At 47.0% G+C, this 20,471-nt stretch overlaps 1 protein-coding gene across 5 annotated transcripts in view; it reads left to right on the forward strand.

Moving 5' to 3' along the window:
• The first annotated feature begins 954 nt into the window (after positions 1-954).
• The window catches only part of ADCK1 (aarF domain containing kinase 1), a 111,620-nt gene continuing 92,103 nt past the window's right edge, over positions 955-20,471 (forward strand). For 2 of the 5 annotated variants that reach the window (XM_082618964.1, XM_082618965.1), the window contains exons 1-3: positions 969-1,051; positions 11,254-11,399; positions 14,571-14,654. In XM_082618964.1, the coding sequence (XP_082475090.1) occupies positions 11,265-11,399; positions 14,571-14,654 (219 nt within the window). In that variant the 5' untranslated portion in view covers positions 969-1,051; positions 11,254-11,264. Of the gene's footprint in view, positions 1,052-1,240; positions 1,600-5,228; positions 5,266-11,253; positions 11,400-14,570; positions 14,655-20,471 lie in introns of those variants that run through there. The other 3 variants (XM_082618966.1, XM_082618962.1, XM_082618963.1) reach the window with 3 other exon arrangements.

Genomic DNA, 20,471 nt, shown 5'->3' on the forward strand with positions numbered 1-20,471 from the left:
TTTCTATACCGTTTTGCTGATGTCATTTAATAAACCCTTCCCTGAGATAGCAGGAAATTTTCCTTCAAAAGTTCTGATTTTACTTTTTCCTTTTAAATTCTTTAATCTATTTGGAATTAATTTTTTGTGTTAGGGGCCCAACAGAGAACCAGTTGGTTCAGCTCATATGCCAGCTCTGTCATATATCAAGATTCCACATGTGCCTGGATTGTTTTTGGGCTCTCTAGGCTGTTTCATTTTCCCTCTCTGCCTATCCCTATACTAATATCCCATAGTCTTAATTTTTATAGCTTCATAATAAATGTTGATATATGTAAGGATAAGTCCTTGAAACATGTTACTCTTCTTCAAGAGTGTTTAGGCTATGCTTTGTTCTTTGTTTTTCCATATAAATTTTAGCTTAGCTTGTAAACGTCCAGAGAAAATCCTGTTGGAAAATTTATTAGAATTGCATTGAATTGATAGATGAATCTTCCACCCCATCTCTGTTCCCCCACGAAGTAGCTCAAGAGATGTTTGTAAGAAGGAATGAAGGTCTGATGATTGTCTCCAAAGTACATCTTATAAACAAACATTCAGTAAATAGAGGTCAATGAATGAATGGGGGACAAGATGACTAAGATCGATCAGCACTTTCTTACTATTCAGCAACTGTCAGTAAAATTCTTCTTTGCCTGTTGTGATAAACAAACCCACGACTCCATCCTCCTACTGAACATAAATCTACGACCAATTTGGATAGCTTCTTGAAAATAAGTTTTCAGGAAGGCTCCTGGCCGCAGCGCAGGCAAAGAAACAGGCTCTCTGACAGGTCAAGTGTCTGTGACCCCTCTGCCTCCCTAGGTGGAGCGGTCCAGGGCGACCGCGGTTGTTCTTTGTCCCTTGTCCCCGCGGCTTAGGGAACCAAGAAGAACTACAACTCCCGGCAGGCCGCGCGGCGCCCCGGCTTCACTAAGTGCAATCCGGAGGTGGCGGCAAGCAAAGTTCCCCGCGAACTCCCGCCACCAGGCTGCTGCTGGAAGCCGGGCGCCGCGTCTCTGTTTCCCACGGGGTGAGTAGGGGCAGTTCCTCGGAGGCCCGCGCAAAGCCCGGGCTGCCAGGGCCGCGGGGCGCGGGTAAGCCAGTATGGACGCGCCCGGCGCCCGCCTCTGCTGGGGCCTCCAGCCAGGGGGGAACCCTGGGCCGGTGACCTTATCATCCGGGGCCCGGCGCGCGGCCACGTGACTCGGGTGCAGTGCCCCATCACCTCTGCGGCGACTCTCCAGCCTGGCTCACCAGTGGGCGGAAGCGTGGCGCAGTCCTGTGTGTAGGTAGAGCTGGAGCTGGAGGGAGGCAGCAGGTGGCTCACCCAGACCTCCTCAGCCTAGGTGGTCTGTGGGCTCCGAGGCGCAGGCGTCCGGGGCTGGAGCGCAGGCTGGATCAGAGCAGGGGCGCGCAGATATTCTTGCCCTCCGCAGGGCTTGCACGACCCCGGAGCGCGTCGTATCTATAGCACTTGGTGGGGCCCTGAGCTTCCGGATCGCACAGTAAACGTGTGCTGATGACAGCGCTGTATGGAGAGCAGCCTTTAGAAGACGCCTAGCACAGCTCTCTCCCCAGGTTAAGTGGCATTTCCTTTCTACTAACTATGAAGTCATTCGATTCAACAAGTACCTGCTGATCACCTCCATGATTCTTGGCACTTTGTGGCTGCTCAGGAAATATTTGCGGAGTTGAAAGTGAATTAGACTTTATGTGTGCCTTCACACGTTTTCTTTAAGCAGTAGCTCTCAAACTTTAGCGTGCATCAGAATCACCTGGAGGGCTTGTTAACAACACAGAAACCTGGACCCTATCCCCCAAATTTCTGATTCAGTAGGTCTGGGGTGGGGAGCGAGCATTTGCATTTCTAACATGCTCCTAGGATATACGGATGCTGCTGGTCTGGGAACATACTTTGGAGTGTCACTGTTTTGTAGGAAAAATTCCTGTGAACTTAAAGCACCAACTCGTCGCTCCTGGTCCTGGGCCTTTCTGTTCTGGCTTGCCAGTTTAACTTCGGTAGCGATAGTGTAAGCATGTACGTATTACTTTGTTCACTGTTTCTTCCCCCACATTATATACAGATTTTCATGTAGTCTACACTTGTGTCAATTTTTCTGGGTTGCATTATATTGTATCTTTGGCCATTTCTCAGCAGCCTTCAGGATGTAACCTTTGACCTCTGCTGGGAGAGTTTACATTTTTTCCCTTTCTGATATACACTTATTTTCTTGTCACACAAGGTACCTATAAGACAAGAATAGTGCTTGGTTCATGCATTTCCCCCCACCCCCACCCAACTCACTGAATAAACCATCTCAGTTTAGCTGTCTACATCAGAGGCACTTCAGGGACCCACCTCAGGGCCCAGCAAGCCCTGTTCTCGTCCACCTTGTGCTCTCTTGGCTGGAGCAGATACACCTGTATTCAAGTTCTGGCTGCATCACTTAGTAGCTTCCCAGCCAAGTTTCTTACCTTTTCTAAAACTCAGCTTCCTGATCTGTAGAATGAGGCTCTAATAGGATGCACCCCAGGATGTAGTTGTGAGAGTTACATGAGATGTTTAAGCACTTGGCACTGTACATTTCCGATTACGATCTCACTCACTCTTCTCCTCTTACCTGCTACTCACTCTCTGTGCTTGGTTTTCCACTGTTTGCCCTGAGTCCCCCTATCTCTGGATGAAGTAAGTGGAGAATTCTATTCCTTGCCTGGATGAGATTTATTTTTTCTGTCTACTCTGGGACTTCGACATCAGTTGGGGATTCCTTTAATCAATATTGATTGAATCACCTTCTGGGCATCAAACACCAGGAAAGAGAGTGATTACATTTGGATTACATTCCTATCTACAGGGCAGGGCAGGGCAGGCTATAAACCTGCTCAGGTCAACTAGATGGTCCCTCAGCATTGATATGAGACATGATGGTATCATCCACCTTGGTTGCTTTTTATCTACATCAATAACCAGTTTTCCCTGAAAACCAGATCACTCTCTCCAAATGTATTATTGGGTCTTTTCCAGTCTTGGGAGCAGACCAAAAGAAATACTGCTCATTTGTCTAACGCTCTCTCTAGGAAATGGGAGGAGGAGCTGCGGTCACTTTATGGGATTAATGGGATTGGCGCCCTAAATTCTTTCCTCTGTGGCCATTCTCACCTGTGCAACAAACAGGGAGCAGTGATTCTAGGCTTACTGTCCTGTAATGTGGCATGGGGGGGAGGCAGCAGACGGATGGTAGCTGAAAAGGCCTAGCCCTGTGAACAGTAAGTGCTTGCTTCCCTATTTAGTTCTGCACAGAGGGTGGAATTTCATTTGACCATCAACTTTTAATTTGTAGAACTTCCCAGACTCTCCTCTTGCCTTGTATCAATGCTTGCTAGTATGTTTCCTGTGGTCCAGCGAGGTGGATTCCATGCTCATCCTTGATTTGACAATAACACAGCTCTCCTAAATGTTTCATAGCCTGGAATTGGTGGTTTCCAGTGAGGTGCTTTGGTTGATCTGTGACATGCTGTTGATTTCCAGGGTGCCAAGCAGTGTCTTCCCTGTGCCTGGCACTGTTTGGGGGTGGTAGAGGGTCAGAAATCATAGTGACTGATGCAGTTACTTGAGAATGGGGTTAAGAATGTTGGGGATTGGAGGTCTGCGAGTCCCTGTCAGGAAGGTCATGTGCCATAAAGAGAAAGGGCTGAAGGTCTACTCTGCCATTTACCAGCTGAGCCACCTGGGGCAAATCACTCACCTTCTCTGCACCTTGGTTTCCTCATTTATACCTGGGGATGGTAGTAATATCTGTCTCACCTCACTGGGTTGTGTGGAATAACTAATGAGATAATGAGTGCAAAGGGCTGTGTAAAGGTAAGTTATTGCTAATATTATTATCTACTGGTTAGGTTTTACAGTCCAGTGGCCCCAGGCACCTCCCCCTCCCACCCCCAACCAAAAAAAAGGATGTGCTGTTATGAGAAACAACTCAGGTGAAAGTCAAAAAAGGCAGGTAAACAAAACAGGGCAGGTGATTCATTAGCAAAAGATTTAATAATGAAAGGTGTTTTTCATCGACAGACATATTTCACGGCTGACAGGGTCTTTTAAAATTGCTACTCCAGGGAAGCAACTCATTTACATGTTAAAGACTCACTGGCACCTTATGGAAAACTCCAGCGCCAGTCTATTTAGACACAGTTTGACTCCTATATCATCTATTTTATGTTTTTCAATTTCCACCTCTTTTATTACTGAGGACATTTGCATGAAAACTGGGTCTTGGGAATTGTGTCTGCTTTGCTGTTGCTTCCCCACTCAGAGGTGGGCTTAAGGCTGGGGTGGCCTCATTGCCTAGAGGGACAGGCCTGGAGGATGGTGCAACCTGAGGCGGATGGGGTTTGGGGAGGGAAGTCTGGGAGGGATGTGGGGGGTGACTGAAGGAGGATGGCTGTCGAATTGTCAGCCCAAGTTTGTGATTCTCATCTGGGAACCTGTGTTGTTACTGACTCTATACAGGCCTCATAGGGTATAGTTTACCCATTCATTAATTCATTCATTCAGTAAATACTTTTGGAGCACCTATTCCATGTGCTAAGCAAGGTTATGGCCAACTATAGCCTGCAGGCCAAATCTGTCCACACCCATTACTTTACATACTGTGTATGGCTGTCTTTTGCTTTGTGCTACAATGCCAGAGTTGAGTAGTTATAACAGAGATGTTATAGCCTGCAAAGCCAAAAATATTTCTATATGGTCCTTTACAGAAAAAGTTAGCTGACCCCTATTCTAGGCAGAGAGAATAGCAAGTGCAAAGGCACTGAGGCTGGAATGTGCCTGGTGTGTTTGAGGAATAGCAAGGAGGCTGGTGCCTTTGGGGTGAAGTGAGCAAGGGGGGACAGTGGAATGGCCTGAAACCCTGGAGGGAACTGGGGAGTCAGATCATGAAGGGCCTCGCAGGTCCTGCCAAGGCCTTGGCTCTTTTGAAAGCACATACCTCAGATTGGGACTCGAACCCAATTGCACCTCAGATGGGATTTGAATCCAGCCAAAACTCCTACTGGGACTCGAATCCACTTTTTTTTTTTTTTTTTTTTTTGCAGTATGCGGGCCTCTCACTATTGTGGCCTCTCCCATTGCGGAGCACAGGCTCCGGACGCGCAGGCTCAGCGGCCATGGCTCATGGGCCCAGCCAATCCGCGGCATGTGGGATCCTCCCGGACCAGGGCACGAACCCGTGTCCCCAGCATTGGCAGGTGGACTCTCAACCACTGCGCTACCAGGGAAGCCCGAACCCACTGTCTTTTAATTAAAATCACTCACCTGGTGTCAGGACTTAGAAGCTCAGGTTCTTTATGTCTCAGCGCAGAAGGAATTCAGTGAGAGGCAAAGTGATAGGCAAGAAGTAGATTCATTAATATAGGACACTTGTGAGGAATATAAGCAGGCAGGCAAGGGGGCTCTGCCCTGAGAACTAAGTGGGAAAGCAGGTTTATTTAGTGAGATACACACTCCATAGACAGATTGTGGGCCGTCTCAGAAGGCGAGAGACCCTGAAATATGGGGTGGTTAGTTTTTATGGGCTGAGTAATTTCATAGGCCAATAAGTGGGAGGATTATTCCAACCATTTTGGGGAAGGGGTGAGGATTTCCAGGAATTAGATCATCACCCACTTTTTGGCCATTTATGATCAGCCTCTGAACTGTCATGGCGCCTTTGGGTGTATCATTTAGCTAATGTATCACAATGAGCATATAATGAGGCTCAAGTTCCACTGGAAGTTGAATCTTCTGCTGTCTTGGGCCTAATTGGTTCTAACTAGTTTATGTCATATCCTCAATGGCTGTGTCATTCTTTTAAAGGTTGTGCCCTGTCCCCTTCCCTCCTGTCTCACTTTGAGTGAGGTGGGAGCCATTGGAGAGTTTAGAGCAGGGGAATGCAGAGTTTGACTTAAGTTTCCATGTTGAGAATAGACGGGAAATTTTCGCTCTCTCATTCATTCATTCAGTCTTTTTTTTTTTTTAGCAGACTTATTTACTCACTTATTTATTTATTTATTTATTTATTTTATTATTATTATTTTTTTTTCCTTTTTGCGGTATGCGGGCCTCTCACTGTTGTGGCCTCTCCCGTTGCGGAGCACAGGCTCCGGATGCGCAGGCCCAGCGGCCATGGCTCACGGGCCCAGCCGCTCCGCGGCATATGGGATCCTCCCAGACCGGGGCACGAACCCGTATCCCCCGCATCGGCAGGCGGACTCTCAACCACTGCGCCACCAGGGAGGCCCTCACTTATTATTTATTAGCGAATTCTGCCCTTTGCATTTAGTGGAAGAGGCAGATACAGGGCCAGATTATTAGAGGTAAAAGCAGTGTACAATGAGACGAGAGGAAGGAGCAAGGAACTCTGAGTGATTGGCTGACAAAACTTCATAGAGGGATAATGCGGGATTGAGTGTGGGGGGATATTTTGGGAGATGAAGCTGGAAAGGTGGGTTGGGATGAGAATGGGGTGGGCCTTGAATGCCTTGCTAGAGAATTTGGACTTTTTGGTAGAGAGTGGGTAGGTAAGAGTGATAAGAATGCACTTGTGGGTTAGGATGATGGTGACTTGTGTGGCAGAGTGAAGGTTGGCTGGGATGTGGGGAAGTGTTTGGAATGGGGAATGGTTGAATGGTTCAGGCAAGATGGGATGGGTTTCTCCCACCTCCTTTATTAATTGTACAAGGTTGTGCTGAATTCTGGTCCCCGAGAGCTAGGAGTTCTTCTATATAAGCTCTTCAGCTTTTCAGAGAAGAAGAAATGAAGTTTAAAATAACAATAAGGAAAAGAAGTCTCATTTACTGAGCATGGTAGGCATTCTGTTAAAGCAGCATCTCATTCAATTCTCACAGTGACCCTATGAGGTAGGTACTATCAAGAGCCTCTTTTGTAAATGGAGGCTCTAAGAGGTTGTGGTTTGCTCACGGTCACACAGCTGGTGAGCAGTAGCGCCGGGGCTTTTCCCGGCTCCAGAGGCTGAGTTCCTGACCACCGGTTGCTCTGTACTGCCTTCTTAGTGTGGGCTTTTCTGCAGGCCCCACAAGGAAGGTCCCTGGATCACCCCTCATGGACCTTTTCAAACTGATGATCTTGAAGGAAGAAGGTATGTGAGGAGTTGAGGGCACTCAGCCTAATTTAAGGCCTGCGTCCGGGTCCAACTGGGAACCTGTGTCTTGGCAGAAACAAGGTGGAGGGGACATTGAGTGTGCTGCCCCTTTCGATAGAAAATACTACAGGCTGAGGGTGTAGAGAGCAAGATGAAAAGGTAGGGCTAGGTGGGGGACTGCCACGATGCTCGAAGTGGGGCGTGCAGACGTTGATAGGGGAGTAATAAGATCCTTTACTAAGCCTGGCATTGGGTGAAGACAGAATAACAACAACCACAAGGGCGGTGGTGTAGTAATAGTGTCACTGGAGGGGGGCCCCTTCTAGGGTCCGGGCGTGGGCTCTTGTCTAACTCCGAAATGAATTGTCCAAGGAGACACACGTACTGACAAAACAAAGGGCTTTATTAAACGGGCACTGCAGCGGAGAGCAGCAGGGTAAGGGAACCCAGGAGGACTGCTCTGCTACGTGGCTCACAGTCTCAGGTTTCATGGTGGGGGGGGGCAGGGTTTAGCTTTCCGGGTTGCCTCTGGCCAATCATCATCTTTGTGCTCATATTTGGTCTGACTCAGGTCCTTCCTGGTGGCACGAGCATCTCTCAGCCAAGATGGTTTCCACTGTGAGGGTTTCTGGGAGGTTGGCAGGACATATTATGGGCGGGGGTCTCCTCCCTTCTTTTGGCCCCTCCCCAATTCTTCTTTGGTGGCAGCTTGTCAGTATCCTGCTCCTTATTGGGACCTCCTGTTGTGAGACAACTCATGCAAGTGGTTATTACCGTGCCTGGCCAGGGTGGGCGGTTTTGGTCCAAGGTTCCCTAACAATAGTAATTGCTACTGTGTTCTTACTGTGTAGGTGGCACCTTGCTAAACATTTTGCATGATTTCCTCATTCCTCACCACCTCATCAAGTAGGCACTGCTATGATCATCCCCATGTTACAGACAAGGTCACGGGATTCAGAGAGAGTTAGCAGTCTGCCCCTGCTTACCCAATGTCTAAGGGATGGTGTCGGGACTCAAACTCAGGCCCACTGGATTCTGGAGTGCTTATTCTCAACCACCGTGCTGTCTTTCATCTGAAAGGAATGAGGGATGGGGTAGGGAAGTTTTCATAAAACAAAGAAGATGTAAAGAAAGGGGACACTGCAAAGCAAGGTTTAATTTATTCTTTTTGTTTATAAACCCCTTTCTTGCAGAGTTAGGAACTGTTCCCAGGAGTTGGGCCAGAGCATTTGCTTTTAGCAAAAGAAATGAGTTTCTTAAATTATCCCTTTAAAAATAATTGCTTGCATGGGACTTCCTTGGTGGCACAGTGGTTAAAAATCCACCTACTGATGCAGGGGACATGGGTTCGAGCCCTGGTCCGGGAAGATCTCACATGTCGTGGAGCAGCTAAGCCCATGCACCACAACTACTGAGCCTGAGATCTAGAGCCCGCGAGCCACAACTGCTGAGCCCACATGCCACAACTACTGAAACCCGTGCGCCTAGAACCCGTGCTCTGCAACAAGAGAAGCCACCGCAATGAGAAGCCCCCGCTCACTGCAACTAGAGAAAGCCCGCGTGCAGCAACGAAGATCCAATGCAGCCAAAAAAAAAAAAAAAAAATGCTTGCAGTCATCCTTGTGGGGTGAATGTAGTCATCTGGGGTTGCGAGTGGGTAGGATAAACTTGGAAGGGGGCCTGGTTTCACTGATGAATTTGAACATATGAAGCCTCTCTTTATTAAAAAATGAAATATTTAGAAGAGTGGTTCTCAAACTTTGCATAAAAATAACCCATTATATTTCCTATTAAAATGCAGATTCCTGAGTCCTACCCCCAGCTTTGATGATTCAGTGGGCCAAGGGGTGGACTTCAGAAATCTGCATTTTTTTATTTTTTACTTTGCTACATCATTATCATTATTATTATTTTTTTGGAGTATAGTTGATTTACAGTGTTTCAGGTGTATAGCAAAGTGATTCAGTTATACATATATATATTGTTTTTCAGATTCTTTTCCATTATAGGTTATTATAAGATATTGAATATAGTTCCCTATGCTTTACAGTAGGTCCTTGTTGTTTATCTATTTTATATATAGTAGCGTGTATCTGTTAATCTCAAATTCCCAATTTATCCCTTCCCCCACTTTCCCCTTTGGTAATCATAAGCTTGCTTTCTATGTCTGTGAGTCTAGCAGAAATCTACATTTTTGAAATGGCACCCAGATTGATATTTATTTTTTTTAAGAGTTCCTCTGACCACACTTTAGAAATGCTGGCTAGGAAAAGAACACTGCAAAGGGAAAAACAATGGGATTATAAAAAGAACTGGGTCCAGAAAAGTCAAGAAAGGAGAGAAAAAGAAACAGAACAGGTAGGAATATAGAAAGCACAGAAGATTGTAAAATTAAATCCAAATACATAAGTGATTATGTTAAATGCAAACAAAATCAACTATATGCTATTTAGAGAAACAGTATAAAGTGTAAGCTGAAAGTAAAAGAATGGAAAAATATGTCCCTGTGGACACTTTAAAGAAAAATCTGTGACTATATTATGAGGCATGAGTCAAAATAGACTTTAAAGAAAATGCAGACAAGGCTGTTTGGAGCAGTTGTTTCCATACAAAGGGGAAACAGAGGCACAGAGCAGGGAGGGGATGGTCACAGACTGAGTCCAGGGCAGAAGCAAACAGGGTGATGATCTAAATTTTCCTGCTGCATTTGTGCCAGGTTTGCAGCTGCAGGTGGCTTGATGGTGGCACTTCTGGGTGGGACTTCTCCACTGGCAGCTGCAGCTGTGGTCAAGGACTTTAGTCTGATGTAGAATTCCTAGGAATCGAAGGGGAATCTGCCCACTGGCTATAGTGGCCCCAAAGACTGTCTGTGCAGCCACCTGGCACGCAGAGCAGTACAAGTAGGGTGGGGAGAGGGAGCCGGGAGCCCACTTGGTCCCACTGAATGGGAGTGTGAGTTTGGTGAAACAGAGCAAATCAGCAGGTGGACCTTGAGCCCCTAACCAGAAAGCAGCCTGGAGGACTGTGAGTGGACAAAGTAGTAACAGCCATGGTGTTTGCCCTCAAGGAGCTTACAGTCTAGAAAGGGGGCTGTCTATTCTAATCAGAATAAATATTTTGAAAATCAGTCAGACGTGGAGGGCTTACCTGGCTGCTCTGACCAGCTGCCGTCTTGGCTGTGGTTACTTCTGACCTGGGCATAGGGGGCTAATGACGCCTGTGTGTGCTTAGTGGTACAATCATAGTTTCCGTAAGAGTCGTTAACATGCACTCGCTTCTCTTATCAAAACAGCATCCTTGGGCTTCCCTGGTGGTGCAGTGGTTGAGAGTCCGCCTGCCGATGCAGGGGACACGGGTTCGTGCCCCGGTCCGGGAAGATCCCACATGCTGCGGAGCAGCTGGGCCCGTGAGCCATGGCCACTGAGCCTGCACGTCCAGAGCCTGTGCTCTGCAATGGGAGAGGCCACAACAGTGAGAGGCCCGCGTACCGCAAAACAAAACAAAACAAAACAAAAAACCCCCTATCTTTCTGGCTTTTCTCAGGACCAGCAAGCTGAGAACTCGGCATGCTGTATGCGAGGATGCCTCTTTTGAGGGACTCTTTCAAAATGGCCTCATCACCACCTAAAGGGCACACCCAAGCAAAAACAAAACAAAACCAGCATCCTTCATCACATATTCGTCCTCCTTCCTCTTACGCACTTTGGTTTTCTTCTCAGCACTGGATACCTGCTGCTATTCTAATACGTGTCTGTTTGCTTGTGATCTGTCGTCCCCTCTAGACTGTAAGAACTTTCTCTGTTTTCTTGGCTCTCTCCCTAGTGCCTAGAACAGTGCCTGGTCCTGTTGAAGGAAGAATGACTTTGACAGTTGACTTATGCTGGGTACTGTGCTAAGCATTTCATATACATGATCTCATTTTATCCCAACAGCTTTTGAGGTAGGTATCATCCTGTTCTACAAATGAGGAAACACAGGTGCAGTGAGATTGAGGAAATGACTGAAGATCATACAATCTAAGCGGCAGAGCCTGGATTTGAATTTGACCACCTATGAAACTCTTAACCGCTCCTCTTCCTCTGCTTTCCTTCTTCAGGGTCTGGGGACATGGCCCGGAGGGCTCTCAAGCTTGCTTCGTGGACCAGCATGGCTCTTGCCGCCTCTGGCTTCTACCTCTACAGCAACAAGTACTTGGACCTCAACGACTTTGGCGCTGTCAGGGTGGGCAGAGCAGTTGCCACGGTAGGTTCTTCTCCTTTTGGGAGGGGCAGAGGAACTGCAGTATTACCTGCAGGTGTTCATACATGTAGCAGGTGTACCTGCCAGTCACACATATGAGGAGATTCACATGTACCCTTACATGTGTGAAGCTCCCACTACACAGTTGCACAGGCATGGGTGTGCACCCCTGTGTACCTATATCCCTGTTCACACAACCTCTGGCATCCTGAAGTTAAACAGAGTGGTATTGCATGGGGTCTCTGTTCTGAAACCTTTACCTTTCCAGAACCTCCTTATCTTATTTTAGTGACAGACTCAGGAGGAGGTCTTCTCAGGAAACACATGGAAAGAGAGCTTTGCAGCTTTGATTAAATTCTACCAGAAAACTTGGTCTGCCTCCAGTGAGCTCGTGAAAGGTTCGTGATGCAGGGCTCACGCTCTGAGTATCTATGCCTTGAAGAACTTTGCCGATCCCCTCCAAGCTCCAAACTAACAGAATCTGAATTGAATATTTGACTGTTAGAGGTTTTCTCCAGTGGTTCAGGAACATCGTTCTGGTGTGATCACATCCTCTTTAACTCTGCTGAAAGTGGCTGTTCCAGCCACCCCTACATAATTGCTCCATTGGTGGGTAGAGTGCCACATGCGTCCTGCTTTCTTTCCTCCTTTGTCTGCTGCAGGATGAGCTCATGCTTTCTTCCCCTCAGTGTAGAGACACTCTGATGCACAGTCTGTCTGGGCTGTTGTCTAATCATTTCCTTCATACTCAGTGTTGTTCCGTCTTCTTCCCTAGCCTGGCTCAGATGTGGTGCCTGCTCCTTAACGTAAACTGGGTCATAGACTCAAGATTAGCAAATAGATAAACAGGCCATGGCATATGTAGTGATTCCTAAGTGTTTGCTGAATGCCTTTTTTGGGCCCAGCGTTGTCTTATATGCCTTAAGGGTAGAAAGAAACTGTCCCACTCAGGTGCAGCTTTTTTTTTTTTTAATATATATGTATTTTAAATTTTTATTTATTTATTTATTTATTTAGGCTGTGTTGGGTCTTCGTTTCTGTGCGAGGGCTTTCTCCAGTTGTGGCAAGCGGGGGCCACTCTTCATCACGGTGCGTGGGCCTCTCACTATCGTGGCCTCTTTTGTTGCGGAGCACAGGCTCCAGATGCGCAGGCTCAGTAGTTGTGGCTCATGGGGCTAGTTGCTCCACGGCATGTGGGATCTTCCCAGACCAGGGCTCGAACCCATGTCCCCTGCATTAGCAGGCAGATTCCCACCCACTGCGCCACCAGGGAAGCCCCTACAGGTGCAGCTTTGAAGGAGCTTCTGGCTGAGGAGTGTTCACATGAATAGGTCAAAAAAACAATCTAGGGCTTCCCTGGTGGCACAGTGGTTAAGAATCCACCTACCAATGCAGGGGGACATGGGTTCAAGCCCTGGTCTGGGAAGATCCCACATGCCGCGGAGCAACTAAGCCTGTGCGCCACAACTACTGAGCCTGCGCTCTAGAGCCTGCAAGCCACAACTACCAAGCCCGCGTGCCACAACTACTGAAGCCCACACACCTAGAGCCCGTGCTCCACAACAAGAGAAGCCACCACGAGAAGCCCGCACACCACAATGAAGAGTAGCCCCCATTCGCTGCAACCAGAGAAAGCCCACGTGCAGCAACGAAGACCCAGTGCAGCCAAAAATCAATCAATAAATTGAAAAACAAAACAAAACAGTCTAAAGCCATGTATTGTGTCAAGTTGTGTGACTCGGGTGACAGCTGCTTTGGGACCTCAGACACAGGAGTGAGTCCTGTAGGCTGGGGTTGGGATGAGTGCCTTAGGGGAAGTAGGGTTGGATGGAACCTTAGGGATTTGAATAGTTGGAGAGGAGGGAGGAAGGTATAAATCAGTGCTTTATAAACTAGGCTGCGTATTCTTTAAAGGCCAGGGCTCTGGTCTATTTTTGGGGGGATGATGTTTAAAAATTTTTCTTTATTGACGTATGGTTGCTGTACAATATTATATAAGTTGCAGGTGTATGATATTGTGATTCGCGAGTTTTAAAGCTTATGCTCCATTTATAGTTCTTTTAAAATATTGGCTCTATTCCCCGTGTTGTACAATATATCCTTGTGGCTTATTTTATACATAATAGCTTGTATATACCTCTTAATCTCCTATCCCAATTCTGCCCCTTCCCACTTGCCTCTCGCCTCTCCCCACTGGTAATCACGAGTTTGTTCTCTATATCTGTGAGTCTGCTTCTTTTTTGTTATAGTCATTAATTTATTGTATTTTTTAGATTCCACATGTAAGTGATATCATTCAGTATTTGTCTTTCTCTGTCTGCCTTATCTCATTGACCATAATTCAGGGCTCTGGTGTTGATTAGCCTTGTGCACCACTCAGGCCAGGTCTTGCTAGTGGTTGGTATGCAGCAAGTATATGTGGAATGGAGTAAAGATTTGGGAGTATAGACAAAGGAATGGACTCCTCTCAATACCATCCTTGTAAGCCCCTTAATTTCTACGGGCCTCAGTTGCTCAGTTCTAAAAGGGAAGGTTTGGGTTCAGCAACCCTTAAGGCTCCTCTGTACCTGAAGATACCTGGGAGCCTGTAATTTCCTGATTCACCAAGCATAAGGGAACCTCTCCTGGAGTTTTTGCAAAGGGACCCAGAATTAAAACTTATGCTATCAGAGCAAACATAAATATGAAATGGTGTTTATTTGTGACAAAGAGGGGTGGGATACGTTTATCCAACAGCATTCATCCGACTAGTATTTATTGAGCATTTACCTGTGTGCCTGGCACTGTGAAAGGTGCAGGGGATACGATGATGAACAGGAAGGATATGCCCCTGAGCTTATAGAGTTTAATTTCTAGTGAAGTGGAAACCATCCATATACAAGGAAACAAATGAACAAAGTAATTTTGGACGGTGGTTTGTTATAATAAATAATTGGGAGTTCCTGGTGGATGGGGGTAACTTTAGATTGAGAGTCTCTGCAGGGGTAGCATTTGTGCAGAGCCTTGAATGACAGGAAGAAGCCAGCCAGATCGAAATCTGGGAGCCAGGCTTGTTAGAGGTTGGACTGCTTCTCTAGACATACCACCTGTGTCAGGGGGCTGCAGCTGCAGGCCTTGGACAGAGGAGTAATATTTGATGTCTGGTGCTAAACCTTCCTCTTCCTTGGTTCACAGACAGCTGTCATCAGTTACGACTATCTTACCTCCTTGAGGAGTGTCCCCTATGGCTCAGAGGAATACTTGCAGCTTCGATCCAAGGTAAGGGACCTGTGGGACCCATCTGAGCTAGGCCACGCCTGGATAAGTCCTGAAGTGACTGCAAAGCCGGCAAGCTTCCTGAGTGCAGCTGGAGGTGGGCGGGGGCAGTGTAGGGACTGAGGCTGGGGGCTTGGGAGGAAGGAGGAGGGGGTGTTTTAGTGCCCATGGTCTGGGCTGCCAAGCTGCCATCAAGCTGGACCCCCCAGTACTGAGGTTATAAATCTGTAAGGTGCTGCTGGGGAGGCTGGTGTGTGTGTGTCTGGGGAGGGCATGTATCTGGGATGACTCAGGAGGGATGAAGGCTCTGTCCCTGAGATAAGTCAGCTGGCTTCCAAACTGCCTTGTCAGGCAAAACCCAATTGAGAGAGGTTAATTGCTTTCCTGTCCTCTGAAGGCTACACCGGGTCCTATTGTAGGTCTCTGAGTGGAGCTGTTGACCACACACTCTGTTCTCATTTGGAACAGGATAGTTGATTTTGGTGCTGTGTCTACATGTCCCAGAGAGTTGGGGGATTAAGCAAGAGGGCACTTGTGTGGGATGTAAGTTCAGTTTGAGGTCAAGTGTAGATAACTTTGGTTCTCCCAGAGAGAGGTCTGTGATAGATCTGTGTATCTTTACTCAGCCTGGAAGGCCCTTTGCCCCTTAGAAAATTCCTAGTCTTCCTTCAGGACTCAGCTCAAATACCTTTCCTCTGTGACACTTTCCTCCTCAGTCATCCTAGGTGGCTGGAATAATTAATTTTTAAATTTTTATTTAAACTTTTCATTATGGAAATTTCAACCATCCATAAGGGTAGAGTAGTATGAGCCCCTATGGAACTGTCATCCAGCTTCAGAGATTATCAACCTTTTGCCAACCTTGTTTCATCTACTCTCCCCTTTATTTATTCATTCCTTCATTTACTTCTTTATTCATTTATTTATTTATTATTATTTTTTGCTGAAATATTTAAAAACAAATCTCTGGCATCATATTATTTCATTTGTAAATACTTCAGAATGTATCTCTAGCAGATAAGGACCTTAAAATAACCTTAACTGCAGTACCATGATCATACCTAACAAAATTGATAATAATTCCTTAATAACGTCTAATAGCTAGTGCATATTCAAATCTTCCTTTTTGGGACTTCCCTGGTGGCACAGTCGTTAAGAATCTGCCTGCCAATGCAGGGGACGCGAGTTTGAGCCCTGGTCCAGGAAGATCCCACATGCCATGGAGCAACTAAGCCCATGTGCCACAACTACTGAGCCTGTGCTCTAGAGCCTGTGAGTCACAACTACTGAGCCTGTGCTCTAGAGCCCGTGAGCCACAACTACTGAGCCTGTGCTCTAGAGCCCGTGAGCCACAACTACTGAGCCTGTGCTCTAGAGCCTGTGAGCCACAACTACTGAGCCTGTGCTCTAGAACCCGTGAGCCACAACTCTGAGCCTGTGCTCTAGAGCCCGTGTGCCACAACTACTGAGCCCGCATGCCACAACTGCTGAAGCCCATGTGCCTAGAGCTCATGCTCTGCAACAAGAGAAGCCACCGCAATGAGAAGCCCGTGCACCGCAAGGAAGAGTAGCCCCCTCTAGCCACAACTAGAGAAAGCCCGCGGGCAGCAACAAAGACCCAACACAGCCAAAAATAAATAAATAAATAAATTTATTTATTAAAAAAAAAAATCTTCCACATTGTCCCCAAAATTTCTTTTTTAAGTTGATTCAAATCTGGATCCAAACAAGGTTCATATATTATGTTTGGCTGATGTTTCCTAGATCTTTTAAAGTCTCTAATATTTCCCCTCCCTCCTTTTTTTGGGAGCTATTTGCTTGTTGAAGAAACCAGATCATTTATCCTGTGGAATTTCCTACATTCAGCATTTGGCTGATTACATCCTCACAGTGTCATTTAATGAGAAGTAAATTCAGCGGTACACAATTCAAAATATTTGAACATAAAAAATGACCCTCCTATCCCTGTTTCTCAGGTACCCAATTTTCTGCCTGGAGGTGATCATTATTTCCTGTATATCTTTCCAGAGAGATCTTCCTATTTGGATTTAACCACTCTATGTTCTTTATTCCTGTCATAGATGATAGTTGGTTATGTGTCTTTCTCTCTCTTTAGCCCATAAATTCTTTTAGATCAGGGATGGGTCTTTCTTTTTTACATCTCCTATCTCTAGCAGTGATGCCTGGGACTGAGTAGAGTTAATGTCTGTCTCATTGCCAGGCTGTACCCTGCTAGCTCCCTGCCTTGGGAGAGACCTCAGAAAGAGAGTAAGGTTTGTAGTCAGAAGACCTGAGTTTGTGCCTTGGCTTTGAGAAGGTCATTCAAACTTTTGGTGTCTGTGGACTACAGATAGTTATACCACTTACTGAGGATTATATGGATAGTATCTGAGACAGTGTGTTGTGAATGTAAATGTAAAGCAGGTATCAAAGATAAGTCAGATGTCTACTAGAAGGTATGCTCCATGAAGAAAGAGACTTGGTCTATGCTGTGTATCTTCACTTCTGCAGCACCTACTACAGTACCCAGGACACAGTAGCTCCTAAATAAAGGTTTGTTGAATGAATGAATGAATGAAATGTTAGTTTGTATTGGAAGATCTCAAAGTCCTTGTCTCTGAGACCTAATGCCCCCTGCTTTTCCCTACCCACTTTTCTCCATCTAACCAATGCTATGGGCCTTGGAACCCACATTTTGCAGAGAGGTCCAGGCCAGGGCACAGGGGCAAGCCCTCTGCCTTGGGGAATCTGCAGAGCAGACAGGGGGATGGATGTCCTGAAGACAGTTGCCCTTCATGTGTGAGTCGTCTGGAAAGCAGTGGCGCTGCAGATCCTGGAGAAGCTTGGGGGAATGCAGTTAGGAAAGTACAGTCTGGCAGTTGACAAGAGAGCAGCAGCGCGTGGTGACTGGCACCAGATAACAGGGTGCAGGCTGGTCCCTGGGAGATGTGCCTGGGAAGGGAGAGCCAGCCAGCACTAAAGAGCACAAGTAAATACCGCAGAAGTGTTTTCTTGCATTGGAGCACTTATCTGTTCTGGTCTGTGAGACTGATAAAGAAGTGAGTGAAGGGTAAAACATAATTATCTCACCTGTTAAGCCAGTGTCCCCAGGTCCCGGAGTGTGCCAGAGCCAGGAGCTTGGCAGGCAGTGACTTCGAGAAGCACTTTCAAGGTTGGTGCTCAGCTGGCTGGGATCGCAGTGACTCAGCTCTGCTTCGAGAGGGGGTGGGAGCCAGCGTGAGGGTGTGTTTTCTAGGGGCACAGTGGCACTTTGCTAGGCAGTGAGGGTGTGGGACAGGACCCAGGTGCTTTGGAGAACGAGACTCCTGGTGCCCAGCATGCTTATAAACAGAAAGGACGGGTGTGAACTTGCCTGTGCGTGAAGCAGAAAGAAGTCACTGCTGGTACAGATGTCCAGATGATGGGCTGGAGGAGGCAGGACTGAGTTGATTCTGACCAAGGAGTTGGGGTGTAGTGGACATATGTTAATTTTGCAGCACAGGAGCCATTCTTGTTTTAGGGAGCAGCATCTAAACTTTCCTTTGGGGAACCACTCCTATCTCATATACACGCCTTGAGGTTTGAGTGTAGCTCACCCCACCCTCAGGGTGGGCATGTGACTTTGGCTATCAGTGTAGTCCATTCCTCTGGCCTTAGTGATTGATTCAAGGATGATATCTAAGCCAGTGCTGGTCAGTGAACTTAAATCAGCTCCAGGACTTTTGGGGGTGTCTCCCCTGTGACACCGTCTTTTCTGCTGGATTAGCTGAGAGTATCAGATGTTGGCTTAGAGCTGCTGGCAGCCATCTTGCCACCATGAGGGGAGAGCCCATCTGTGAATGGAGCCAGTATTGTGGAGATATATATTTGAGTCCTAAGCTAGACTACCACTGGACTTTTCGGTTATTTATGCCAGGAAATTCTCTTTTTGTTTAAGATGTTTTGAGTTCAGTTTTCTGTTCCTTGCAGTCAAATGGGTTCTGATAAACTCTTGGGGAAGCATAATTAGTGTTTTGATAGGTCACAGAAGAACCAGTAACTCAAGGAAAGAAAAGAAATTCAGAAATTCCAAGGCCCATGGAGGATGAGGAAATAGAATGATGGTGCTGGGTAGAATTTGAGCCATTTTGGACCTAGAGCTCCTGGTCTGTCACCAAACACCTCTACTTCCCTAACTGTAAAGTGGGTCTTTGCCGCAGCTAAGTTTGTAAGAACAGAGGTGAGAAGCTTTGCTTAATTAAATACTGTGGATTATTTAACCAGCCAGAGAGGAGATCTAGAAGCACAGTTTGCCTTGATGGCTCCTTATCGTTTTAATGAACAAGTTAATTATTTTCTATTTTTCTTATTTTTACATTTATTAATTGGAATTATTCTACAAGAAATAGAAGAAGATCCCACATGCTGCGGAGCGGCTGGGCCGTAAGCCATGGCCGCTGAGCCTGCGCGTCTGGAGCCTGTGCTCCGCAACGGCAGAGGCCACAGCAGTGAGAGGCCTGTGTACCACAAAAAAAAAAAAAATTTTGGGCTTAGGAGGTAAAGATATAAATACTCTTTTCCTCTTTGCCCAAGAAGCAGAACCAAGGAGATGCAGGACTCTGCCAGGTAGAGATCAAAATGTCAGGTTTAGGGCTTCCCTGGTGGCGCAGTGGTTGAGAGACCGCCTGCCGATGCAGGGGACACAGGTTCGTGCCCCGGTCTGGGAAGATCCCACGTGCCGCGGAGCGGCTGGGCCCGTGAGCCATGGCCGCTGAGCCTGCGTGTCTGGAGCCTGTGCTCCGCAACGGGAGAGGCCACAGCAGTGAGAGGGCTGCGTACCGGAAAAAAAAAAAAAAAAGAAGTCAGCTTTATTACTGGTAAATGTTGGGCTGGATCACGTGTCTTGGGCCTGTGAACAAGTGGGCTTGTTGAACTTCACCCCTGAATTTGATAGACTTGCCTACCCAGGCACAGACGTGGCAGGACAAGCCTCTCAGATGGGGGCCTACCTCTTAGGGCAGGGAGGGACTGAATACCAGTGTTCTGCACGTTTGCAGATCCCAAAAGGGAGGAGAAAGGAAGAGGTGAGCTGTTTCTTCTCCCAAACTCACCAATCTGGTTGACGATTCCTCCTCCCACAGGGAGGGAGGGAGAGGGAAGAGAGAGGTCAGGAGCCTTACGCCTCTATTGGAGCTCCCTCCACCTGCTGGCCTGAAACTTAGTGACAGGAGGCTTACCTGCAGCACTTATCCTCGGAAGGGGAGGTAGCTTTAAATTTGCTGTAAGAACCTTTTGTGCCCATTAAATCCTGCTAACCTTTACACCTGACCTTGTATAGGGACACAGGCTGCTTCGGGCTTGAATATGGGCTGACAATTTCAGCATTACTGAAATCTGCATTTAGAGGGAGGAGTCATATGCTGTCTACCTTTAGGATTATGGCATGTGTTAAGGTATTTTGGGGGAAAATGGACTCCACTTCTGACCAGTGGGTATTGGTCAGAGGAGCAGAATGAGGAGCTCAGGGAAGGTGATGGCTATTTATAATCATTCCATTGAACTTGAGAAAGACATCTTTGGCATCAGCTAACTCAAACCTCTAATGTACAAATGTGGAACTGGAGGCCCAGAGCAGGGTGTGACTTCTTCAGGCACCCCCCAGCCCCCTGCAGGTTTTGGCAGATTGCAGACTTGGTCTTGGACATACAGATCTTGCCCAATCTCATGTTCTTTGCACTTTGTACTTGGTTGTCTCCCCTTTTATCCACTTGCAACCTGGGGAAAAGCACCAAGTTGGATAGAAAGTAGAACCAAAGATGCCTGTGCAGCTTCTCCCCCTGG

This window comes from Mesoplodon mirus, assembly GCF_964341445.2.
Source record: "Mesoplodon mirus genome assembly, chromosome: 4".
Classification (NCBI taxonomy): Eukaryota; Metazoa; Chordata; class Mammalia; order Artiodactyla; family Ziphiidae; genus Mesoplodon; species Mesoplodon mirus.